General features: G+C 45.7%; 3 protein-coding genes across 22 annotated transcripts in view; 1 reads left to right on the top strand and 2 right to left on the bottom strand.

The window, feature by feature from the left end:
- Positions 1 to 15,888, bottom strand: part of PFDN2 (prefoldin subunit 2) — a 22,335-nt gene extending 6,447 nt beyond the window's left edge. For 2 of the 5 annotated variants that reach the window (XR_012434508.1, XM_074039125.1), the window contains exons 1-2: positions 11,758 to 15,888; positions 3,472 to 3,520 (exon numbers count right to left, since the gene is read on the bottom strand). Coding sequence is in view for 3 of the 5 variants with exons in the window: in XM_074039125.1 (XP_073895226.1) it covers positions 3,472 to 3,520; positions 11,758 to 12,158 (450 nt within the window). In the remaining 2 variants the exon portion in view is untranslated. The remainder of the gene's footprint in view (positions 1 to 3,471; positions 3,521 to 11,757) is intronic. The other 3 variants (XM_074039128.1, XM_005541210.3, XM_074039127.1) reach the window with 2 other exon arrangements.
- NIT1 (nitrilase 1) lies at positions 11,907 to 14,873 on the top strand. Of its 2 annotated transcripts, none has more exons than XM_005541213.4 (7): positions 11,907 to 12,031; positions 12,589 to 12,684; positions 12,940 to 13,194; positions 13,315 to 13,418; positions 13,628 to 13,761; positions 13,916 to 14,041; positions 14,309 to 14,873. In XM_005541213.4, the coding sequence occupies exons 3-7, from the start codon at positions 12,950 to 12,952 to the stop codon at positions 14,573 to 14,575; spliced, it is 876 nt and encodes a 291-aa protein (XP_005541270.1). In that variant the 5' UTR covers positions 11,907 to 12,031; positions 12,589 to 12,684; positions 12,940 to 12,949; the 3' UTR covers positions 14,576 to 14,873. The 2 variants fall into 2 exon arrangements, with proteins under 2 accessions (XP_005541270.1, XP_065399337.1); XM_065543265.2 differs by having other exon boundaries at positions 11,907 to 12,350.
- DEDD (death effector domain containing) lies at positions 14,781 to 26,143 on the bottom strand. 15 transcript variants are annotated; one of them, XM_065543383.2, is made up of 7 exons: positions 26,081 to 26,143; positions 24,352 to 24,384; positions 21,995 to 22,112; positions 17,648 to 18,036; positions 17,349 to 17,456; positions 16,889 to 17,035; positions 14,781 to 16,331 (listed from the first exon to the last, which is right to left on the bottom strand). In XM_065543383.2, the coding sequence occupies exons 4-7, from the start codon at positions 17,970 to 17,972 to the stop codon at positions 15,955 to 15,957; spliced, it is 957 nt and encodes a 318-aa protein (XP_065399455.1). In that variant the 5' UTR covers positions 17,973 to 18,036; positions 21,995 to 22,112; positions 24,352 to 24,384; positions 26,081 to 26,143; the 3' UTR covers positions 14,781 to 15,954. The 15 variants fall into 15 exon arrangements, with proteins under 15 accessions (XP_065399455.1, XP_073895222.1, XP_073895224.1 ...); XM_074039121.1 differs by lacking the exon at positions 26,081 to 26,143 and adding an exon at positions 25,921 to 26,018; XM_074039123.1 differs by lacking the exon at positions 26,081 to 26,143 and adding an exon at positions 25,921 to 26,018 and having other exon boundaries at positions 17,648 to 18,031.

Genomic DNA, 26,143 nt, shown 5'->3' with positions numbered 1-26,143 from the left:
TCTGTCTCAAAAAAAAAAAAAAAGTTTAACTAATCCTCTGCTGTTGGAACATTTAGGTTGTTTCCAATTTTTCTGTAATAAACAGTACTAATATAAAATCTCTTTGGACAGGCCTGGCACAGTGGCTCATGCCTGTAATCCCAGCAGTTTGGGAGGCCAAGGTGGGCAGATCACTTGAGGTCAGGAGTTCATGACCAGCCTGGCCAACGTGGTAAAACCCCATCTCTACTAAAAATACAAAAATTAGCCAGGCGTAGTAGTGCACACCTGTAGTCCCAGCAACTCGGGAGGGTGAGGCAGGAGAATCGCTTGAACCCGGGAGGTGGCGGTAGCAGTGAGCCTAAGATCGCACCACTGCACTCCAATCTGGGTTACAGACTGAGATTCTGCCTCAAAAAAAAAAAAAAAAAAAAAAAACAAAGGCCAGGTGTGGTGGCTCATGCCTGTAATCCCCGCACTTTGGGAGGCCGAAGCAGGCAGATCACCTGAGGTCAAGAGTTCAAGACCAGCCTGGTCAACATGGTGAAACCCCCATCTCTACTAAAAATACAAAAAAATTAGCTGGGCATGGTGGCGTGCACCTGTAGTCCCAGCTACTTGGGAGGCTGAGGTGGGAGAATCACTTGAACCCAGGAGGCAGAAGTTGCAGTGAGCTGACATCACACCATTGCACTCCAGCCTGGGCAATAGAGCCAGTCTGTCTCAAAAAAAATAAAATTAAAATTAAAAATTTAAAAAAAAAAACAAGGCTGGGTGTAATGGCTCACCCCTATAATCCCACCACTTTGGGAGGCCAAAGCCAGTGGATCATTTGAGGTCAGAAGTTCAAGACCAGCCTGGCCAACATGGTGAAACTCTGTCTCTACTAAAAATAATACCAAAAAAATTAGCTGGGTGTGGTGGCACATGCCTGTAATCCCAGTTACTCAGAAGGCTGAGGCAGGAAAATCACTTGAACCCGGGAGGCGGAGGTTGCAGTGAGCTGAGATCGTGCCATTGCACTCCAGCTTGGGCGCAAGACCAAAACTCCGTCTCAAAAAAAAAAGAAAAAAAAAAAGGAGAATCACTTGAAGCCAGGACATAGAGGTTGCAGTGAGCTGAGATCATGCCACTGCACTCCAGCCTGGGCAACAGAGTGAGACTCCATCTCAAAAAAAAAAAAAAAAAAAACCAAACAAACAAAACAAAACCACTTTGGACAAATAGTGCACGATTTATAGCCACTTTTCTTGAATTTCTTGAATGGTATTCAAAAGTAAGGTCAAGGCCGGGCGCGGTGGCTCAAGCCTGTAATCCCAGCACTTTGGGAGGCCGAGACGGGCGGATCACGAGGTCAGGAGTTCGAGACCATCCTGGCTAATACGGTGAAACCCCGTCTCTACTAAAAAACACAAAAAACTAGCCGGGTGAGGTGGCGGGTGCCTGTAGTCCCGGCTACTCGGGAGGCTGAGGCAGGAGAATGGCGTAAAAACCCGGGAGGCAGAGCTTGCAGTGAGCTGAGATCCGGCCACTGCACTCCAGCCTGGGCGACACAGCGAGACTCCGTCTCAAAAAAAAAAAAAAAACAAAAACAAACAAACAAACAAAAAAAACAAAAGGTCAATAAGTAAAAGGGGCATTAGTATTACAGCTTCCATTGCATGTCGCTTGAAAGCTCTCCAAGATGACCAGATTAATTTATATTGCTACCAGCAATATCATGATTATATCTCTTACCCTAGAGCCCTAATGGTAGCTTTTATTATTTCTGTTAATTTAATACTTTTTAGAGTTGGAATGTAACTCCAGAAACCTTGGAATCATCCTTGATTCACTATCTATATCAAATTAATTACATCTGTACTACTATACCCTCCTTATTTCTATACTGTCTCCTGATTTGCCCCCTTTAATCCACTCCCCACACTGCAGCATCAGTGACCAAAAATATAAATCTAACCAATTATTCCTATGCCTAAAACCTTCCCAATGCTCACAGGATAAAATCTAAACTCCTCAAAAAGTCCTATAAAGACCAGGTTCCAGCTTACCTCTCCTAATCAGTCGTTCCCTCCACATCTTAACTCAGCACTCAGTGTCCTAAGTCACTGGTAGTTTCCCTTAACAGCTGTCTTCAGGCATCTGCATAGAATCTTCACCCTACCTTTGGTGTACTTTCCCAAACCTCTCTCATTCAGTTTTTCTCTAAGTCTAATTCCTTCTTCAGGTTTCAACTTAGATTCTTCTGGGAAGCAGAAGAATCTGGCCATCTTCCACTCCCATACGTTAACCCTTTCTATGTGCTCACATGTAAATGCGTATTAGTTACTTAAATAATTTGACAAAATATTTTCTATGTATATTGTGTTATTTTCCACCATGCAGACTGCCTTCTATTATCTTCTTTTAAAATTTTAAATATACAAATGCAACCTATTTTAAAATATCTATTTCTTTCATAGTCCTACTATAATCTGCCTTCCAGTCTCAACAGTAAAGGAACACCCATTATATGCCAGGCACTGTGCTAGACTATCTCACTTAATTCTAAAAAACAAAAAAGACTGTAAGACCTGTAGCTTCAATTTGTAAAGGAGGAGACCAAGGCTGGTGGAGTGTTGTGTGGTGGTCAAAATAACCTAGTGTGGGTCCAGGCACAGTGGCTCATGCCTGTAATCCCAGCACTTTGGGAGGCAGAGGTGGCCTGATCACTTCAGGCCAGGGGTTTGAGACCAGCCTGGCCAACATGGTGAAACCCTGCAGATCACTTAAGGCCAGGAGTTCCAGACCAGCCTGGCCAACATGGTGAAACCCTGTCCCTAATAAAAATACAAAAATTGGCTGGGCATGGTGGGGGGTGCCTGTAATCCCAGTTACTCGGGAGGCTGAGGCAGGAGAATCGCTTGAACCTGGGAGGTGGAAGTTGTAGTGAACCCAAATTGTGCCATTACACTCCAGCCTGGGTGACAGAACAAGACTGTGTCTCACAAACACAAAACAAAGCAAAACAGTGTGGGACGGGCGCAGTAGCTCACACCTATAATCCCATCACCTTGGGAGGTTGAGGCAGGCAGATCACTTAAGCTCAGGAGTTCGAGACCAGCCTGGCCAACATGGTGAAACCCCATCTTTACTAAAAATACAAAAAATTAGTCGGGTGTGGTAGCTTATGCCTGTAGTCCCAGCTACTCGGGAGGCTGAGGCAAAATAACTGCTTGAACCTGGGAGGCCGGGGTTGCAGTGAGCCTACATCACACCACTGCACTCCAGCCTGGGTGAAAGAGCAAGGCTCCATCTCAAAAAATAAAATAACCTAGTGAACTGCAGAAATCATACCTGTATCCAGGTTTGTCTAATTCTAAAAATCTATCTCTGTTAATATATTATTCCTGGCTTATCAAATATTAATTTCTTAGCAAATTTATATTCCTGTTTTCTTTTTTGTTTACCATGTAGTTTTAATAATTTTAGGAAAAAATCTATAATCATTACCTTTCTCTCCAAAATGTCCTTGGGTCTTCTTACATGACATTTACTCTTACTGGTTTCAGTGGAATAGAAGAGGTAGAGAATTACCATTGGATGAACCTGGAAAAGCATGATCTGGGATACTGCTCCACTAATAACCTTCCTTTCAGTTCAGTGCCCCCTTTTCTGGAGAACATACTCAACTCTCTGTCAAAGAAAACTTTTTGACCTTATTACTCCATCAAATAATAGTACTCATCCCTTCTCTTCATGAAATTTTTATTTATTAATTTTTGTAGAGATATGTTTTTTTTGTTTTGTTTTGTTTTGAGACGGAGTCTCGCTCTGTCGCCCAAGCTGGAGTGCAGTGGCACGATATTGGCTCACTGCAACCTCCACCTCCTGGGTTCAAGCAATTCTCCTGCCTCAGCCTCCTGAGTAGCTGGGACTACAGGTGCTTGCCAACACGAACACACCCGGCTAATTTTTTTTTTTTTTTCCAGTAGAGACAGGGTTTCACTATGTTAGCCAGGATGGTCTTGATCTCCTGACCTCGTGACCCACCTGCCTCAGTCTCCCAAAGTACTGGGATTACAGGTGTGAGCCACTGTGCCCGGTCCGAGATGGGGGTCTTACTATGTTGCCCAAGCTGGTTTCAAACTCATGGCTTCAAGAGATCCTCCTGCTTCAGCCTCCCCAAGTACTGGGATCCAAGGAGCAACAGAGTAAAGTGGAAAGAACCCAAACTTCCTATTCTGACCTGGGTTGAAATCCCAGTTTTGCCATTTACTTGCTATATGACTGAGTTACTTTCCTTGTTTCCACATTTATAAAATGCACCTAATATACCACAGGGCAAGATTTCTCAACATTGTCACTACTGACATGTTAGGCCAAATTATTCTTTGCTATAAGGGCTGTCTCAGGCACTATAGGATGTTTAATCCCTGGACTATACCCTCTAAAAGCCAGTAGCAACCCCTTTAACTTGTGACAACCAAAGATGTCTCCAAACATTGCCAAATGTCTCCTAGGAAAAGATCATGCCAATTGAGAACCACTGCTATAGGGTAACAATGAGAACTAACTGAGATAATAGGTCAAGTGCCCGATACAATGTAGATCTTCAACTCCCCTTTGGTTTCCAGGTCCCTTCAGTTCTCCTTCCTATCTCAAGCCTCCTTCTTTCTCCTTTCTGAAAGTTCTTCCTCTTTCACTCCTACAATGGCCATAGGATCTAAGATTCTATTCACAGCACTTCTTCATTACCTTATTTTTGAAATTATTTTTTATTGATTCATACTCATTCATATTTTCATGGTATATGTGATAATTTGATACATTCATATAATCAAATCAGGGTAATCTATACTATTTCAAGTGGCATTCTTAGCTACTTCTATAGTTCCAGCAATTGCCTTTATTCGAATTGCCTGCAAAACCAGGCCTTTTCAGAAATTTTAGTCCCACATTTACAAGTTAGAAAAAGAGGCCGGGCGCGGTGGCTCAAGCCTGTAATCCCAGCACTTTGGGAGGCCGAGGCGGGCGGATCACAAGGTCAGGAGATCGAGACCACGGTGAAACCCCGTCTCTACTAAAAATACAAAAAATTAGCCGGGCGCGGTGGCGGGCGCCTGTGGTCCCAGCTACTCGGGAGGCTGAGGCAGGAGAATGGCGGGAACCCGGGAGGCGGAGCTTGCAGTGAGCCGAGATCGCGCCACTGCACTCCAGCCTGGGCGACAGAGCGAGACTCCGTCTCAAAAAAAAAAAAAAAACAACAAGTTAGAAAAAGAGCTTTTGGCCGGGCGCGGTGGCTCAAGCCTGTAATCCCAGCACTCTGGGAGGCCGAGACGGGTGGATCACGAGGTCAGGAGATCGAGACCATCCTGGCTAATACGGTGAAACCCTGTCTCTACTAAAAAATACAAAAAACTAGCCGGGCGAGGTGGCGGGCGCCTGTAGTCCCAGCTACTCGGGAGGCTGAGGCAGGAGAATGGCGGGAACCCGGGAGGCGGAGCTTGCAGTGAGCTGAGATCCGGCCACTGCACTCCAGCCTGGGTGACAGAGCGAGACTCCCTCTCAAAAAAAAAAAAAAAAGAAAGAAAGAAAAAGAGCTTTTTTGTGCCTGACAGAAATGGCTTAACATCAGACCATGACAAGTTCCTTCTTTTCTGAATGTTTCTTCACCAATAAAATACAGATTAATACCTGCCTCACAGAATGTCGTTTAAGGATTAAGTAATTACATCAAGAACTTAGGACAATATCTATCATATAACAAGTTTTCAATAAATAGTAGCTGCTATTACAGATCATCTCTACCTAAATGTCCCATGGATATCTTAAACTCATGTTGTTCAAAGCTGAAGTGATCTTCTTATCTCTTCTATTTCTGCTACTGACATCACTCTAGCCCTTCTGGTAGGAAACCCTAGTTTCATCTTTTGTTTTGTTTTTAAAGATGGGGTCTCCCTATGCTGCTCAGACTGGTGAAACGTGGTTATTCACAGGCATGATTATAGCACACTATAGCTTCAAACTCCCAGACTCAAGTGATCCTCCTGTCTCAGCTTCCTGAGTAGCTGGGACTACAGGCACTTGCCACCATACCCAGGTTCATTTTTTAACATACCATAATCCCATCAACTGCCAAATGTATTGCACTTACTTCAGCAATTTATCTTAGGCTCACTGACATCACCTTAGTTCAGATGTTCATTACTTTCTTGTCTGAACACTGCAATAGTCTTCTAAATGATCCTATTTTTAGACTCCCCATATCTACTGTACACACTGCTAATTTAATCTTCCTAACACTTAGATGACATAGAAAAATGTTCAACATATACTATTAGGCTTAAAAAACAGATTACAAACCAGTACATACTGTAGTATAATCCTAATTTTATAAAATATGTAAAAAAAAAAAAACAACAACAAAACGCCCTCCTTCCATCCACACATATATACATAAAAAGATAAAGGAGGGGGAAAAAAATCTCTCAAAGGATATTCTCCAAAATGGCAAGAAAAGTTATCTCTGGATAGTTGGATTACAGGCAATTTATTTCCTGGTTTGAACTTTTTCCTGTATTTTCTACAGTTCCAACAATAAATGTATTATTTTATGTAAGAGTTAAACAATTAATAATATAACACATAACCTTCTGCAACTTCCTCACTGCTTAAGTTAAAAGGTCACAAATTCTTTGCCCTGCACTCAAAGACCTCTATGGCCTTACTCAACTACTCTCCTCTTATATTCCCTACTTTCTATTCCCACTGCTACCTGTTCAAATCCATCCACTCCTTCAGGGTTCTGCTTAAATATCTCTAATACAATCATGGCATAAGTGGAAAAAATAGGTCTACCTGATTCTTAAGTCCCTCATTTAAAAATCTGCTCTTCCAGTTACTGACCTTGGGCAAGTTAACTAAAACCTCTGAAATTAAAATGTCCTCACCTATAAATGGAGGACAATACAACCTACTTCAAATGGCAGTAATTAAATAATATAAGGTAAGCCTGAGCGGTGGCTCAGCTCATGCCTATAGTCCTAGCACTTTGGGAGGCCAAGGCAGGTGGACTGCTTGAGCCCAGGAGTTCAAGACCAGCCTGGGCAACATGGCAAAACTCCATCTCTACAAGAAGTACAAAAATAAGCTGGGCAGGGTAGCACATGCTTGTAGTCCCAGTAACTTGGGAGGCTGAGGTACAAGAATCACCTGAGCCTTGGGAGGTTGAGGCTGCAGTGAGCTGTGATCACACCACTGCACTCCAGCCTGGGCAACAGAAAGAGACTCTGTCTCAATCAGCAACAGAAGGTAAAACAAGTTAAGTGTCTAACACAATGTGTTATTTTCTTCCATCTTGTTTGTAAGGGACATACGTGGCTCAAATTTGCAGCAGTGATAAATCTTGCAATGTTTTACCCAGTGTTCTCTCCAGAATAAACAAAGGCAAGAGAATGTTAATCAAGGAACAGCCTCAAAACTCAATTATTACACTTCCTCAGTTTCCTGAGGGAAGTCTAAGAGCTTCTCTTTAGCTCCCCTAAAACAGTGGTTCCACTCTTGTTCTACTTATTTTTTCACTTTCTGTACAAACTATGGAAGTGATCATTTTCATACATAACCATGGCTTTATCATCCATAAACTCAATTCTCAAATCTGTATCTCCAACTCAGATTTCTTTCTGTATCTCAAGATTTAAAAATCAACGTGTCTACTGAATGTTTAACCTGGTTGTCCCACAAGAAAACTAAACTCAAAATCCTAAAATAAACTTTTATTTCCCTCCAAATTGTCTGTCTTCCTACATTCCCTGTGGCACCATTATCCACCAAAGACAGAAACCTGAGAGACATCTTACATTCCTCTTCCATCCCCTTTTCTCCATATTCAAGTTCTGTAATCCATCTCAAACATTAAGCCCCACCTGCATCCCAAACATGCCAGGCAGTTTCATGCCTTAGTGTTTTGGAACACATTATTCCCTCTACCTAGAAAATCTTCCACTTCCTTCTTTGCTTGACTAACTTCTCTCATCCTTCAGAATTGAGCTGAAGGATTTTCTCCTCTAGAAAACAAAAGCCAACTAGCATTTACTAAACACATACTATATTCTAATCACTGTGCAAAACACTTTGCATGCATTGTCTTGCCTAATACTCTAAATTCAGAGACAAGGTAGGTACTGTTATGTTTCTACAGATGGGGGAGGCCAAGATGTAACTCATGGGAGGTCATATATAAATAGTAAATAGTAGAAATGAAATTCAAACTTAGGTCTGACCCTATTGCATAAGAATGCTCTTAGCCACCCTACTATACCACAGCTTCCCTTTAGCCCCTACCCCCACAATCCTACAACCTCGTGATTAGTTAGGGGTCTCTCCTTTAGCTGCCATAATGAACGGATTGTGCAGCACACTATAAATCTTTAATGTTTGGTTTGTCTTTTCTCAAATGAGTCTGTGAGTAAAGCAATTTGAAGACAAAGTCTATTTCATTTACAATAGTCTCTCATTATCCAGAGTTATCCAATGTCTGAAAATAAGTGGAAAATTCCAGAAATAAATAATTCATACTTTTTGTTTGTTTTTTGAGACAGAGTCTCACTCTGTTGCCCAGGCTGGAATGCAATGGCGCAATCTTCGCTCACTGTAACCTCCGCCTCCTGGATTCAAGCGATTCTCCCTGCCTCAGCCTCTTGGGTAGCTAGGATTACAGGTGCCCGCCACCACACCTGGCTAATTTTTGTATTTTTAGTAGCGATGGGGTTTCGCCATGTTGGCCAAGCTGGTCTCGAACTCCTGACCTCAGATGATCCACCCACCTCGGTATCCCAAAGTGCTGGGATTACAGGTGTGAGCCACGGCACCTGGCCAACAATTCATAAGTTTTAAGTTGCACACTGTTGTCAATTGCGTGATGAAATCTCGAGCCATCCCGCTCAGGATGTGAATCATCCTTTTGCCCAGCCTACCCATGCTGTATATGCTACCTGCCCTTTAGTCATCAACATCTCCTGCTCAACATTATCATGGCTCAATGATCCAAGATCATCTACAGCAGATGATTCTCCTTCTGACTTATCAATAGTGGCCTAAGGCTATATCACAATGCTGTCATTCACCTTACCTCATCAGGAAGGCAGTTTATCATCTCACATTATCACAAGAAGGGTGACTACAGTATAATAAAATATTTTGAAAAAGAGAGACCACATTCATGTAACCTTTATTATATTGTTATAATTGTTCTATTTTATTAGTTACTGTACCTATTATATAAATTAGACTTTATCATAGGTATGAGAAAAAACAGAGTTCAATACTATTCCAGGTTTCAAGCATCTACTGGGGTCTTGGAATATGTCCCCCTCAGATAAGGGGGAACTACTATATCTGTATCGCTGTACCCAGCAGACTGCTTGGCCCATGGTAGCCTTAAAAAGTATTAGGGGGAGCCACACAAGGTGGCTCATACCTGCAATCCCAACACTTTAGGAGACCAAGGTAGGTGGATCACCTGAGGCCAGGAGTTCGAGACCAGCCCGACCAACAAAGTGAGACCCCCCCCCACCCCATCTCTATCAAAAAAAATTTTTTTTAATTAGCCATTCAAAATGGCTTATTCCTATAGTCCCAGTTACTCAGAAGGCTGAGTCAGGAGGATGGCTTGATCACCCAGGGATTTTGAGGCTGCAGCAGGCTATCATCACACCACTGCACTCAGCCTGAGCAAGGAAGTGAAACTCTGTCTCTAAAAAAAAAAAAAAAGTATTGGCCGGGCGTGGTGGCTCAAGCCTGTAATCCCAGCACTTTGGGAGGCCGAGGCGGGTGATCACGAGGTCAGGAGATCGAGACCATCCTGGCTAACATGGTGAAACCCCGTCTCTACTAAAAATACAAAAAACTAGCCGGGCGTGGTGGCGGGCGCCTGTAGTCCCAGCTACTTGGAGGCTGAGGCGGGAGAATGGCATGCACCCGGGAGGTGGAGCTTGCAGTGAGCCGAGACCGTGCCACTGCACTCCAGCCTGGGCGACACAGCGAGACTCCGTCTCAAAAAAAAAAAAAAAAAAAAAAGAAAAAGTATTGTGACTCATGCCTGTAATCCCACCACTCTGGGAGGCCAAGGCAGGCGGATCACTTGAGGTCAGGAGTTCGAGATCAGTCTGTCCAACATGGTGAAACCCCGTCTCTACTAAAAATACAACGATTAGCCAGGTGTGGTGGTACACCTGTAATCCCAGCTACTCGGGAGGCTGAGGCATGAGAATCGCTTGAACCTGGGAGGCAAAGGCTGCAGTGTGTCGAGATCACGCCACTGCACTCCAGCCTGGGCAACAGAGACTCCGTCTCAACAACAACAAAAAAGTATTAAAAAGTATTAGGTTCCTTTTCCCTTCCCCCACCTCAAGTCAGAAACTATATTCCATAGCACTTTATACTTCTCTTAGGACACTTATCTTCCGCCTCATATGAGCATTTTGCTTCCTTATTTATCCCACCAGACTATGCTCTTCGAGACCAGCATGGGCAACATGGTGATATCCTGCCTCTACAAAAATTAACTGGGTGTGGTGGTGCAGGCCTGTAATCCCAGATACTCGGGAGGCTAAGGCAGAATTGCTTGAACCCAGGAGGTGGAGGCTGTGGTGAGCCGACATTCCGCAACTGTACTCCAGCCTGGATGACAGAGCCAGACTCTGTCTCAGAAAACAAAAAAAAAATAAAAATCTTTATGCTGATACATCTGCCTGTATTAATTGTTCAACAAAAACTTAACCTATAATCAAGACAGCTGTAGGCCGGGAGCGGTGGCTTACGTCTGTAATCCCAGTATTTTGGGAGGCCGAGGTGGGCGGATCACTAGGTCAGGAGTTCGAGACCAGTCTGGCCAATATGGTGAAACCCCGTCTCTACTAAAAATACAAAAATTCGCCGGGTGTGGTGGCGCGCGCCTGTAGTCCCAGCTACTCGGGAGGCTGAGGCAGAAGAATAGATTGAACCGGGAGGCGTAGTTTGCAGTAAGGCGAGATCGTGCCACTGCATGGACTCCAGCCTGGGCGACAGAGCGAGACTCCGTCTCGAAAAATAATAATAATAATAATAAAACAGCTGTTACCTGTTTTCATTTCTATTGTGTAGATTTCCTCCCACTCCTATTTTTCCACTTAGCAAAACATGGTTCCCAAGGAACAAAGGGTTTTCTGATTAACTTATCAAACGCTTCTCGATGCTAGCCACTGGGGAAAATGCAAACTCGGATTAGAAAGGCATTTCTGGTCTCTAAAGAAATTCGATCTAGTAATGAACTCTCGAATCAAAATAGTATATAGAACACTAGGCTGTTCGAGTATGAGAGTCACGTGGCTCTGCAGCGTGACGGCGATTGTCAACGTGGGTTCAGGATCACGTAACAGACTACACAGCCAGCCTGTTAACTAATCCTCTGGGGTTAGTTTCGAGCTGTCTTGCCCGGCCATAACCTGTTTGGAGGGGCTGAGGACAGAGAAAGCAGCAAACCATCTTCCCTCAGACCTGTGCATCTTCCCAGACCCTGCATGTCAGGGCTTTCCCCTTGCTGAGGCTCACCCAACACCCCAGGGAGGCGTGGCTCTCACCCACCCACCCGTCTACCTCTCCGAAGGGGCTCGGCTAGCTTTTCCGGGGACCCTTCCCTCTCTAGGTGCCACGCACATGTGCTACTGGAGTAAAGGCCTGCACAAGCCACAGGCGCCCCCTTCTCGCCAGTATTCCAGACGCAAGTGGGCACCCTCCTTCGCGTTAGCCACTCCTCACCTGCTCTGCGGACACCGCCCCCTTGCCCGCGCCGCTCCCGCTGCTCTTGCCGGCGCGACCGCTGTTCTCCGCCATCTTCGCCGCCTGCTGGGTTTCCGGCCGGCGCAGCTCAGCCCCCGCCTTTCGTCACGTCCGGCCTGCGAGTTACCGCCCACTCGCCGCGGCGCTTCTGGCTGCAGGCCGGCCTCCGGTTCCGATCCTGCGAATGGTTTTGGCCATATCTTCATGTAGGACCTACTCTCTGTCCCGTCGACTGCAGTGAATCCCACCTGCGGTGCTTTAACTTGTGCAACAGAGATGCGCCCATGGCGGGGAGGGATGGGCCAACTGGAGCGGGCGGCGGGAGGGTGGAGGGCGGGTCGCGGCTTGGGGCTTGGGTTCCTTTGCCCCTTGCCCACCATGGAGGGGTTGGACACGAGGGAGGGCGAACTTTCCCCTGAGAGATTCTGGGGAAAGGGGAAATAAGCTTCGAGTCAGTAAAACTGCGCAAGTGCACAGTCAAGAAGAGAGTCTTGGGAAAACCAAGGATAGTTCCCGGAGATGACTTTTGGACTGCGGAAACGTTTGTCAAAGGAAAGGGGCTTCAGTTTAATGTGAGATCATTGGAAGTTGAACTATTCAGGCGGCGAGCAGAGCCCCTTCCTCCATCTTCCCACTGTATGATCTTGTCCCTTAGTACATAATTTTTTATACAGTAAAGAGCGTTTTGAAGATTAGAAGGGTTTTACTGGCAGGGCCCTGATTCAGGCTCACAGTATAGAGAAGTCAGAGAATCCTAGAAATTTATTGCTTGAGGAAGGGGTTGGTGTTCTCATTTCTCACCTTCTTCAGGCTGGGCTTCATCACCAGGCCTCCTCACAGATTCCTGTCCCTTCTGTGTCCCGGACTCCGGATACCTCGACTTTCAGTACCTTGTGCTCAGCCCAGGTAACACGTTTTGTTGTGTCCTCAGTGCCTGGCACTTAGATGCTCAGTTTGTTAAATGGATAGTGGGAGACACAGGAGTGTCAACTATCCACACATTTGATTGGTGAGCCCTACTAGCCCTGGGTCAACGTGCCCTGTAAGAGGATAACCAAAAGGAGTCCATTCCTTTCCTACCTCTCCACTTGAACCCCTTAGCATTAAATTTATGTTTCCCCGTGTTATGAAATCTGAGAATCCTGCCTATGCTATTTACAGGCCCAGAGCCATGGCTATCTCCTCTTCCTCCTGCAAACTGCCCTTGGTGGCTGTGTGCCAGGTAACATCGACGCCAGACAAGCAACAGAACTTTAAAACATGTGCTGAGCTGGTTCGAGAGGCTGCCAGACTGGGTGCCTGCCTGGCTTTCCTGCCTGAGGCATTTGACTTCATTGCACGCGACCCTGCAGAGACGCTACGCCTGTCTGAACCACTGGGTGGGAGACTTTTAGAAGAATACACCCGGCTTGCCAGGTATCAGGGAAAGAGCGAGGGAGAGGTAGAATGTTAGTTGGACAGTGTCCCTGGATTGCCAGATGTGAGGGTAGAGCCTTGAGAAGTCAGTAAAGAGTTGTCAGTGTCCCTTCCACCCAGGGAATGTGGACTCTGGCTGTCCTTGGGTGGTTTCCATGAGCGTGGCCAAGACTGGGAGCAGACTCAGAAAATCTACAATTGTCACGTGCTGCTGAACAGCAAAGGTGAGACTTTATAACCCTTTAGCCTGCCTCTTCCCATGCTCTTCTACCTAAACTTAGATTCTCCAGAATTGTTTCTCAACTCTTATTTCCTTGACCCAAGGATTTAGGGGTGTTCCTACTTCAGTTCCTAGCCTATAAACTATCTCCTTGGGAGCAGTAAGCAAGCTTCTAGAACACCAGCACTAAATATTCCTTCTTTCTTACTGTAGGGGCAGTAGTGGCCACTTACAGGAAGACACATCTGTGTGACGTAGAGATTCCAGGGCAGGGGCCTATGTGTGAAAGCAATTCCACCATGCCTGGGCCCAGTCTTGAGTCACCTGTCAGCACACCAGCAGGCAAGGTGGGAGTTGTGAAAGAATGAGGGAGGGGAACAGGAATACTCTGAACTAGCGGTAGAGGATAGAAAACCCTAAGAAAGGGGGTAATGGAAGTATGACTAGTTGCTGTGACAAAGAGAGCAGGAAGACTACTAAGTAGGCTGTTTTTCATTCCAGGTTGGTCTAGCTGTCTGCTATGACATGCGGTTCCCTGAACTCTCTCTGGCATTGGCTCAAGCTGGAGCAGAAATACTTACCTATCCTTCAGCTTTTGGATCGGTTACAGGCCCAGCCCACTGGGAGGTAAGACAACACGTTTTTGAAACATAAGGGCCTTTTAACCTTATCCTCCCTGCTTGGCCCTACCAGTTAAATTCCTTCCCCTTTCCACCTAGTGGGAAAACTCATTCCCCAGATAATTCTTATGTTACAGAATAGTTAAAATAGTAAATCATTCCCAGGCAATTATCAGAATAGTCACAATGGGTAGATTGGTCTGTAATGTCCCTCAACTGTCACTTCCCCACTATTTGCTACATGTACTTACGTGAACACACATTTCATCCCCAGGTGTTGCTGCGGGCCCGTGCTATCGAAACCCAGTGCTATGTCGTGGCAGCGGCACAGTGTGGACGCCACCACGAGAAGAGAGCAAGTTATGGCCACAGCATGGTGGTAGACCCCTGGGGAACAGTGGTGGCCCGCTGCTCTGAGGGGCCAGGCCTCTGCCTTGCCCGAATAGACCTCAGCTATCTGCGACAGTTGCGTCAACACCTGCCTGTGTTCCAGCACCGCAGGCCTGACCTCTATGGCAATCTGGGTCACCCACTGTCTTAAGACGACTTCTGTGAATTCAGACCCGCCCCCACCCCGCCATTGTGAGCTGGTGCTCATGTGACTTGGAGGCAGGACCCAGGCACAGCTCCCCTCACTTGGAGAACCTTGACTCTCTTGATGGAACACAGGCAGGCTTGGCTTCTTAGGCAAGAAACTTTCACCTGAGCTTCACCTGAGGTCAGATTACAGTTTCAGAAAGGTGGCATTTTATATAGTCATTGTTTATTTCATGAAAACTGAAGTTCTGCTGAGGGCTGAGCAGCACTGGCATTGAAAAATATAATAATCATAAAGTCTATGTCTGGACATCGCCTTTGGGAACTAGAAGGGGAGTTGGTATTGTACCAGCTGGACTAAGCTCCAGTTCTAGACCTGGCTCATTCAACATGCGTCCCTACATAAATAAAAGTGCAACACTCAGTGCATGTCCCAGCCCCATTCTCCCAAGCATGGGAGTGGGCGTAGGAGTGGAGGAGGGGGAAGGAAAAAGGAATTACTTCACTTTCACCTACGATGCCCTTTGCCCAAGCCAGAAGAAAGCAAAGGGGAAAAGGGCTGCAGGGTACATTATTTATTTTCACTTGAACATGGAAAGAAAGTGTCACACTCCCCCTTCCCCTTTATAGGGGGAGTGTATTTTAATCAGCAACCTCTTCTCCATCCACCCTGTCTATGTGTGTACACATATACCACCACAATTGGGAGGCGTGACTCAGCTGACCCAGTCTTCTTATCTGTTCCTCCGTTGAAGAGGGTTTGACAAATGGGTAAAAGGAAGGAGCCACATCAGGCAGAGGTTTCAAGCCACGGAATGGAGGAAAGGCGGCAGAGAGGAGCAGCACCAGAGGCCAGGAGAGAGTGGAAAGGGTCACAGCTTCTTTGTTTTTAAAAAATTCTATAATTTGGAAGAGGGTGGCGATTAATTTTCAAAATACACTTCAGAGTCCCACCTTCCACACAGCTCCCTTACTCACAGCCCTTTGGTTTTTTTAGACATTTAAGAGCTCTCATAAAGCCAGAAGTATTGATAACTCCTTAGTGCACCCAAAAGCAGTGTTCACATCAATCCCTTACAAAGACTATGTGCTGTAGACTTCGCTTCTCCCTATACATTTGTCTTACGGCTCAGTGGTAAGGTAGCTGTAGAGACACACATTAGGGGGTAAATGGAAAAGGGAAACAAAGGGGAAGCCCAGGCACATGGGTGCAGGGAGGGGAGGGGAACACCACTTCCACTTTCGTCTTTTTCTTTAAAAAAAAAAAAAAAAAAAAAAGGCAGGGGTGTGATTGGTTGGAAGGGTAGAGAACAAACCCCAGAACAGTGTAAGCTCCAGAGATGGGTGATGGGAACAGTCCCCAAAGTGAGAAGAGGGAAAAGGTCAGGGTAATGCTTGCAGCATCAAGTTCCTCAGGAGTTTCTGTCGGCCCAGCTCATAGTCCTCCTCGTCTACATTTACCAGCAGCTTGATGGCTTCATGGCCCACAGCTTGCTTGAGGGAGTCTGTGATGAAGACACCTTTAAGTGCCTCTAATAAAGAGCCATTGATGTAGTCGCGCCAGAATGCATCGAGGTAGGTGAGCTCAGAGAACTTGATGTCACAGATGATGGAGCCCAGGTCCCGGGACTTGAGGATGGTGTTAGCCTGGTTAAAGCGCTCAAACTGGCGCTCAAGTGGGTCCTGCTTGTTAGAGAAGACGTTGCCCTGCAGAGCAGTCTCATGCTGGCAGTACTCAGCCCGAACCCGCAGTCTGATGTCTGTTGGAAACAGAAGATAGAGAGCAGAAGAGGTTACAGTGAGGGATGAGTTTACAACCCAAGCTTGAAAACTGAAAAGCACAGCAGAATAAAAAAGTAGGGAATATCACCTGACAGCTTCTCTACCTCTTCCCCAGGACTATTTCTATGTATCTCTGAAACGCTTGCCTGAATGCAGGAGGTTCCCTTAAACTGGACATGCCCAGGTCAGCACTGTTCCCATTACCCACAGGTAGCAACTTGCTTATAGGAGATTGTTTCCTAATTACCAGGCACAGAAGTTCATTTTAATACTCTATCTTGACTTGGTTCATCCTACAATAAGGATGTCATAACAACATCCCTGTGATGTAGTATTAACTAAGAAGAGTTGAAATGCACCCTGCCACAGTCACAAAGAGCAGTTCTTCCACCAGACACCAAACCATTCAGCCTCACTTTGCAATGGCAATCAAAGTGAATCTCACACTGAATAGCATAAACTGCCTAGTGTCCCAGCAGTTCTTTATATTCTGCTTCAAGTCTGCTCCACCTCTGGAACCCTTGAACTTCCTCACCACATGTCTGCTTTTCCTTGGGATCTGGTGTCACTGACTTCCGGCGTTTTCGCTGGCTCCCAAGTGTGGCTCTCCCTCGGGCTGGCCGCTTGCTACACATCTGAGGACCCGAAGTGGGGCAGCACACCACAGGATAGTGGGGAGGCACTGACCAGAAAGTAAAAGGGAAGAAAACACAGTAGGGTAAAGGCAGAAATTCAAACACTTCTCTTGGAATGAGGAAGGAATCATTTAGACTTAGCACTAAAAGCAGTGGAAATAATGTGACTTGAAAAGACATAATGTGAGAGCAAATACAGGACCTAGGAGAAACGTCAACACCTCACCTGATTTTTTTTTTTTATGGGACAAGATGTGGGGCACAGCATCCTTTCATTTAAGCTGGCAAAGCCCAGAATGTGATGGGATCAGTGTCCTTTTACTTGATGATGGAAAGTAGGGGGAGTTAATGTCTTCTCACCTGTTTTAGGGGGCTGGGGAGGCCTTGGTTCTGGATCACTGAGGGCTCTGGGGGTCACATAGCGAATTGATGTCTCCTCCAGATATTTGTCTACAAGATCAGGGCACACTGTAGGAGGAGAAGTAATCATTCAGGAAAATATATACCCTTCCCTTCTGTCAGTCCAAACCCCCAATGGGCCTCACAACTTACTCTAAGTACTCCCCAGGGTCAATGTGTCTTCCCCTTTGGATGCCTATGCTGCTCCTTCCTGGCCTCCCACAACTCTTCCCTGATTCTAGCCCCTAATACATCCTCACCAGCCCGTCTTCTCTTGAGGGTGACATAGGGCAGCAGGTCGTGGCGAGTGATGATGCGCAGCAGCTGCAGCACCTGGCGAAAGTTACTTTCATCACAGCGGCCCTGGCGCTCCAGTGCCAATAAGAAGTCACGTCCATTTCGGATGAGTCCACGCTCGTGGTCATCAATGACATCAACAAAGAGGAAAGAAAGCACGCGCACATCTCTGTGTGTCAGATGAGTGCCCACGATGTCAAACATGCGGTGCAGGCTGTACAGCCCATGTTCCTGCTCACCATGCTCTTCTGGCCACACCTGGCTTGCCCGCCGCTTTAGGCCCGCCATGCTGGGGGCTCAGGTACGCAATGCTTTCCAGAATCCCTGCTCAGCAGCTGCAATCCACACTGTACTGAAAGGGCAGGGAAAGAACCGATGAGATACTCAAGGGCAGGAACTAGTCTTAGGCATTCCCATATTCCCAGTCGCTAATAATGCCTGGCACAGTATAGTGCTTTATACATGTTTATCACATTTTTTAAAGTGTTTGTTTACAAATAAACACTGGCTGGGCACAGGGGCTCACACCTGTAATCCCAGCATTTTGGGAGGCCAAGGCAGGAGGATCACTTGAGCCCAAATATTCAAGACCAGCCTGGGCAACATATGGAGACCCCTGTTTCTACAAAAAAGAAAAAATTAGCTGGGCTTGGTGGTACACGCCTGTAGTCCCAGCTGCACAGGAGGCTGAAGTGGGAGGAAGGCTTGAGGCCAGGAGTTCAAGATCAGCCTGGGCAACATATGGAGACCCCAGTTCCTACAAAAAAGAAAAAATTAGCTGGGCTTGGTGGTACACGCCTGTAGTCCCAGCTACTCAGGAGGCTGAGGCAGGAGGATCACTTGAGGCCGGGAGTTCAAGGCTGCAGTGAGCTATAATCCTGCACTGTAGCCTGGGTGACAGAGTGAGACCCCCATCTCGAAAAAAAAGAAAAGAACTAGTTTAAATTCTGACTCTTCTCACTGAAAAGCTGTGTAGCTATGTGACCGTAAGCAAGTCACTTAACTCCAAATTCTCAGTGCTGTCATCTGTAAACAGGGATGAATGAATCTATACCTCAGAGTTGTTAAGAATCCAATGAGAAAATACATGCAGAATCACTTGGTAACCCTTACATAAATGGTTGTGAAACAGATTTCAAAGATATAAGCATCCTTGGCCTTTGCAGCCCAGAATCATCCCTCCACATTTTTCCTACAGTCCAACCACATCCAGAAACGATAACTGCTCAATATTTACCAAAACTCATGGATTTAAAATAACATTTATTACGTTTCTACAATAAGCATTCTTGTAATTCTGTGCCATTTGTACTCCCTTGATCGTCACACTATTTGGCAATACCAACTTTTTTTTTTTTTTTTTGAGATGCAGTCTCACTGTGTCACCCAGGCTGGAGTGCAGTGGCACAATCTCGGCTCACTGCAACCTCTGCCTCCCGGGTTCAAGCGATTCTCGTGCCTCAGCCTCCCAAATAGCTGGGATTACAGGCAAGCGTCACCATGTCTTGCGAATTTTTGTATTTTTAGTAGACACGGGGTTTTACCATGATGGCCAGGCTGGTCTTGAACTCCTGACCTCAGGTCATCCACCCGCCTTGGCCTCCCAAAGTGCTGGGATTACAGTCGTGAGCCACTGTACCTGGCCTTGGCAATACCAACTTCTAAGCTTCCCTCATGGATGTCATTTACTAATCCCCTATCAATGACCAATCACAGCCCCACATTCATTATATAGTTTGGCACTTGATTCACAAAGTTCCTCCATCATTATGGGCTATGGTTAATAACAATGACACAGTCATTAATCAATTCTCAAATTCAACAACTTTCACTCCACTCAAGTCACTCATACTTACTGCTCCACCAGACAGCACCATCCAATACTGTCCACTCTCTGGTCACAATCTCCAATCACACAATCAATTCTAAATTCCTGTTAATGCTACTTCTAGATATTTCTTAAATCTGTCCTACCTTTCCACCTCCACTGCCGTGGTTCAGATTACAATAATCTTTCACCTGGACTACTGTTACTTTAAAAGTTCTCTGCAACACCAATTTTAACCTACCTAAATCCATCCACTGCCGCATCCAGTTCAGTAAGCTGTCTAAAGTCCACAACTGACCAAGTCACTTTCCTGCTTCAGACCCATTGATAGCCCCTTCCTTATCTATAAGAACACTCCAAACTCTTTTTTTTGAGACAGAGTCGCTTTGTTGCCCAGGCTGCAGTGCAGCGGCACAATCTTGGCTCACTGCAACCTCCGCCTCCCCGGTTCAAGTGATTCTCCTGCCTCAGCTTCCCGAGTAGCTGGGACTACAGGCGCACGCCACCACGCCCAGCTAATTTTTGTATTTTTAGTAGAGACGGGGTTTCACCATATTGGCCAGGCTGGTCTCGAATTCCTGACCTTGTGATCTGCCTGCCTCGGCCTCCCAAAGTGCTGGGATTACAGGCGTGAGCCACCACGCCTGGCCGAACGCCCCAAATTCTTTACACACACATCAAGCCTTCTAAGATCAGGCCTACCTTCCCAACCTCATCTCCCACCACATCCACTTTTTATTCTCTAACATTATCAATTTGTTTATAGCTCACATACATCATGCAATTTGTTTCTCTATACCTTCTTCTCTTTGCTTGAATGCCCCTCTCCCTTCTCTATTCCACACCCCCATCACTCTTTTTCAGATGGCTAACTCCTACTCATTCTTTAAGAGTCAGCTCAGATGCCATCTTCAAAATGCATTCTCTACACCCCCATGCTGAGATAAGTAGTCCTCTTCCATGCTCTTATTGAACACTATGCATATCTCTTTTACACCATTTATCACCATGTACTAAAATTATTTGTGTATTTATTATCCCATTAGATCCTACTCAACTCATAGAGGGGCTATGTCATATTCATCTTTATATCCCTAGTGACTAGTAATGGACAGAGCCTCAAATATAGTAGGAGCAACCCACTGTTGAACTGAACTTAATCTCCAAGAGATCACCTCCAGCAATTCCAATTAAGAAACAAACTCACAAAATTCCGAGAGGACCCCATTAAAACAGAGATACAGGTAACTCAGTTACCATGCATATATTCTAACTAGCCATAGCCTCCTCTGCAATGTCCAGAACTACCCACACCATACCACACCACACTACCCTACTCAACCATAAGACAGGTTGTTCTGTCCATTTATACAAAAAGGAACTGAGGCTAGACTAAGAAACAATAAAATAATAAGCTGCTTTGGAAAAACAAAGCTGATAGAGACTTGGAAAGCTGAAGAGTAAGTAGGAACTAGTCCTCTCTTCCTCAGATGAGAAACTAAAATGAGCACAGAGAAACTCATTCCCTTAAGAAAAGGGGAGGTACACTCTGGGATCACTTAACCCTATACCATGGGTTCTGACATGTAGAAAGGAAATGTAATCCATATATAATTTTGAGAGCCCAGATGCCCCACCCAAAGCATGGAAAATAGCTATTCAACTGTAGACTGGTATTCCTTGTCTCTTCCTCTCGATTCACCTGTTGCTGTCACTGGGTACAAATGAAGGTGCTAAAGGAAAATAAGTTCTTGCTCATAGCAGGCAACATGAGAAAACTGAGCCTCCTCAGAGCCCCTGTAACTTCTCCTTGTTCCCTATCCCACCTGTTCCCTTGGGCCAGCTGTTGATTATGAGGATCTCAGATAAAGCAGATGGGTAGGTTTCACATTAAACCAACCAGAAGAGCCGGTTGCTCCCCAGTTCCCAAATTTAAAGTGTGTTTAAACCCGAGGAAATGAAGAAACACTGTCCCCACATACCCTCACAATGGAAAATGAGGCAAAATACAGGAAAGCACTGTGGTCCTAATTACGCATCTATGGATGTAATTCTATAAGCTTCAATCCCTTGAAGTTAACTCCCTACATTTGAGAGGAAACAGACACACTAGCCACCTTTAAGTCCCAGATCCCAGGCGAGATCATCAATGTACTAGGAATTATAAGAGCTTTTAGGTCAGTGGTTCTCAACCAGGGGCAAATTTGACCCCTGGGGAATATGTCGCAATGTCTGGAGACATTTCTGATTATCATGCCTGGTGGGGAAGGGGACTGCAATCAGCACATAATGAGTAGAAGCCAGGGATATTTAGAAACATCCTATAAGACAGGTGCAGTGGCTCACGTCTGTAATCCCTGCACTTTAAGAGGCCAAGGGGGGAGGAACGCTTGAGCCCAGGAGTTTGAGATCAGCTTGGACAACATGGTGAAACCCCATCTCTACAAAAAATAAAAAATTAGCCAGGCGTGATGGCATGCACCTGTGATCCCAGCTACTTGGGAGGCTAAGGTAGGAGAATCGCTTGAGCCTGGGAGGTCGAAGGTACAGTGGGATGTGATAGCGCCACTACACTCCAGCCCAGGTGACGGAGACAGACCCTGTCTCAAAAGAAAAAAGAAACATCCTATAATGCACAGAACAGTCTGCCACAACAAAGAATCATCCAGCACAAAATGTCAATAATGCCGAGGACAAGAAACCCTATTCTAGGTGGAGCATGATGAAGGGTCAAAAGAATGCATGTCACTTTCCACACTAGATCTAGAAGACGCCATTTGGTCCCCCCAGTCCAAACCCATCAAACAACATTCCGGAAGAAAAGAAAAGCCTATCGGACATACACATTCATTTAACTCCCAAGTCTAACTGCACTAAGGTGTCTCATGCCATTCCAACCTTGGGTCCTCTGTCACCTGCTGTTGCCATTCAGCTGAAGAACAGGTGGTAGTTCTACACCCACTTCTGCCCCATCCCAGGAGGTCTACTTTGACCTAGTTCAATCTAGAGTTCCGTGGGGATATTAGAAATGTAATCCTCTGCAAGACAGATATAAAGGATCCTGCTCGTAAGCCTCAGGGCCATCTTTAAAGTCTTGAAACTGGATGAGTAGCAGACTCTCCTTGTTAGGTCACTAATCAGACTTACATTGCTTACTCAGTGAAACAAAACATAGAAATATGTAAGTTCCTCAAGGCCATGTCCTTGGGAGAAATATGAGGATACTGTCATGCAGGTTAAGGGGCAGCCCTCTTCACTTAATGCAACCCAGATAAGGGTTCCAAGAATCTAACTTTAACATTAAAATAATGTGATGAGGCCTGGCACAGTGGCTCACACTTGTAATCCCAACACTTCGGGAGACCAAGGCAGGACTGCTTGAGCCCAGGAGTTCGAGACCAGCCTGAGCAACATGACACAACCCCATCTCTACAAACAATAAACAAAAATTTGCTGGGCATGGTGGGACATACCTGTGGTCCCAGCTACTCTAACGCACCACTGCACTCCAGCCTGAGGTACACACTGAGACCTTGCCTCAAAAAAAAAAAAAAGGAAAAAGGAAAAAAAATGTGATGAAAGTTCAGCTGATTAGTAAAATTAGAAAAGAAAACACGACCAATTTCTTCTAAAACCAAAATATACTCAGATTTCTGTGGCAGTGAGGCAAGGGAGCTCAACTTAAAACATACAGAGATCCTAGATAACAGGTATCAGAATGGTGAGGAGAATGTAGCCCTCTGAACAGATTAGAACTCAAGTCTTGGTATCTGAAACACTGCCAAATACCAAGAGACAAAACTCCAGCACACAGAAAGTCCTGATCCCACTGACTGGTCTGGCTCTATGTGAGACAGTAACACATGAATTCTCCCCTACAGTTTCCCAAGAATAATTGATTCTGAGGAATTGCTGTATTTCCTGGAGTTTTACTTTTTTCTTTAGAGAAGTCCAAGTCAGCCAAGGGCCAACAGACAGTCTATAGGTATCTTCAGGATTTTCTCCTGATTGGTCCTTCTCTACTATGTTTCTACTTCCAAGCAAAGTCTGGTCTCATCCCAACCAGGAATAGCTGTAGTTTTTGAGGTACTTGGCTCTCTCAGAAGCCCTTAGGGGAAAGCCACGTGAAAGAAATAAAAAAGAGTGCTGTCTTGAAATGAAAACGACAGTCATCTTTTCTGAACAGGGATGATATTTGTAATTTCATAGGAGAATTAGAGATATCTGACTCAGAAGTCCTCAAAAGTCATTTGTAGTTCTTTTTTGTAGAAGAACTACAAAAAAAGTGGTGTCTTGAAACTTGAAATGAAAACTACATAGAAAATCTTAAAGATGGTTAAGAGTACATTCTTGCTCGTGGAACTAGGAAATGTAATCAAATATCTGGAAGTCAAAATTACACAGTATGTTTTCAAAATAAAGATGCCAGGAACCCCCCCAACAGCTAGAAGAGAAAGTGAGAGGAAAAGTTTCCCATGGAAGGAAGGTGTCCCAGCAACCCTCCAAGGGCAAAATTTAGTAGACAATGTACTAGAATACAGCCTTCCATATGTTTAAAAAAAAAAAAAAGTTTCAGAGCTGACCAAGAAGACTAGACAATAACAAACCAAAGCTGGGGGATTGTCCCAAGACATCTAAATCTCCTTCTCTTTTCCCTCCTATCTCCAATTAACTGAAGTAACAGTGATTACAACAGATCTCATGCACTCAGATGGGTGAATGAAAACTCATTTTCCCTGACATTCTCCTCCTCATTAAGGGACCCAACCTCAAAATAACTCTCATGCTATTTCCATTCCCTTCCATTGTTTGAAAACAATAAAAAAGTTCCAGACTTACCTCCGCAAGAAACTTAATTTCCCAGGTCTCTTCCTAGCACAAGTTTCACAGCCAGCAGCAAAACAAAAACAAATAAGGAGAGGAAAATAATTAATTTTCAAGTTTTACTTTGAAACCTCGAAGGCCCATAGAATTAGACAATCTCGTTGCAAAAGTACACAGACAAGCCTGAAGACATTTAGAGAACTCACCCCCAACAAGTCTCCAGGCTTCCCTAACTCTCTATTAGTCAATTTACAAAAATACCAACTCCAAGAATTTCCAGTCTCAATGGCTTGCGGTAAGAAAGCTCCCAAATTTAAGAACTTCTGGGAAAATCAATTACCCTCTGGCACCTTCTCATCTTCCTCCACAATTCCTTATTCCTATTTTGTTACAATATTAATGTTAACTTTCATCTTCAGAAAAAACTGGGAGGCAAGTGGTTACAACAGACCAGCACTATCCTCCAAATTCTACCTTTGGCCCTTTCCCTTAACTAGCACACAATGAGAACAAAATATCTAATGGCGCAGCATCCACTCATACATCTATGTTTCACCAGGGAAAGTTTTTCTACATACAGTATCCATGTTACCCCCTCCCTTCTAGACTTAAACAGCAAAAGGGTCTGGAAACTACAGCACTCATTTAATTAGCCTGTCTAGATGCCACTCTATCTTTTGTCTTTCCCTCCTCAGACTTCCAAAGCCTCCACCTTAGCATATAGGGTTCCAATATAGCCATGTCTGCTCCCCCACTCTTTTATTGCTAATGCTAAAAACTAGAAAAGTCCTTTGCTCCTCCACACTTGGACGACACCGGCTTCCCCATTTTCCCAAGCAGGAAAAACAAGGGAACAGTAAGCTAGGGAGTCTTTTGGAAAACAAACCCAGTTGAATTCTCATCCAACCCCAATTCTGCAAACCCACATGACCATTCCCTTCTGCCCTTCCCACCCTCTTAAAAGCTAAGGACCTGGCAATTAGAATTGGCTGCAACTGATGCTGCTTAACTCTGTTCTCTCCTCCTCTCCACCGGGGAAAGGGAAACCCCCGAACCTCTATCACCCGTGCAGCTCCACTGTCCTATCTCCCATTCCACTCCTTCTTCCCAAACTTTCTTCCTCCCAGTCTCTCACTTTCTCCATTACCTCCTCCCACCGACACTCTCTCCATTCCCCAAACCTCCGTTCTCTCCTTTTCCACCCAAATTCTCCCCTAGGCCCTTCCCCCTCCCACATCCAATTTAACACTTTCGAAGCCCCCCAGAATCGTCTAAACTCCAATTCTGAGCTTTCCCCACCTCCTCGCAACACCCCTCATCAGAGTCCAGTCCTCCCTCCAACCACATGCCACAGCCCCCTTCCCCTTCACACCCTCAGCCTCTCCCTCCTGCTCCTACCCACTTCAATACGAGCGGATCGCAGCCCCACTCCCCACCTCGGCCTCTCTAATACCCCTGGCTGGGCCCAGACTCAGCCCTTGTTTACGCCCCTCCCCATGCCCTCACTCCTCGGTCTCGACCCCTGCCCTCTCCCGCAGTTGCCATCTCCCCTGCACGCCCCCCTCGGCAGCTCCCCTCCCCCACCTCTCAGCGTCCCGTCACCTCCCTCTCTTGAGGTTCTCAGGCTGGACGTCGCCACCGCCTCCCCCTCCACTTTCCTTCCCCAAGCCCTTTGCGGCCCCGCCCGGCCCCGCCCCGTCCCGCTCGACTCCCTCTCCCCATTCCGGCCGCCCCTCCGCCTCACTCTCGGCTCAGGCTCGGCGCCGCCATATTGGATCCATCCGCGCCGCTCTCCCGGGCCTGTCTC

The sequence above is a fragment of the Macaca fascicularis genome, chromosome 1 (assembly GCF_037993035.2).
Source record: "Macaca fascicularis isolate 582-1 chromosome 1, T2T-MFA8v1.1".
Lineage (NCBI taxonomy): Eukaryota > Metazoa > Chordata > Mammalia > Primates > Cercopithecidae > Macaca > Macaca fascicularis.
The sequence above is the reverse complement of the archived record's forward strand: the minus strand, read 5'-3'. Positions and strand labels throughout refer to the sequence as shown.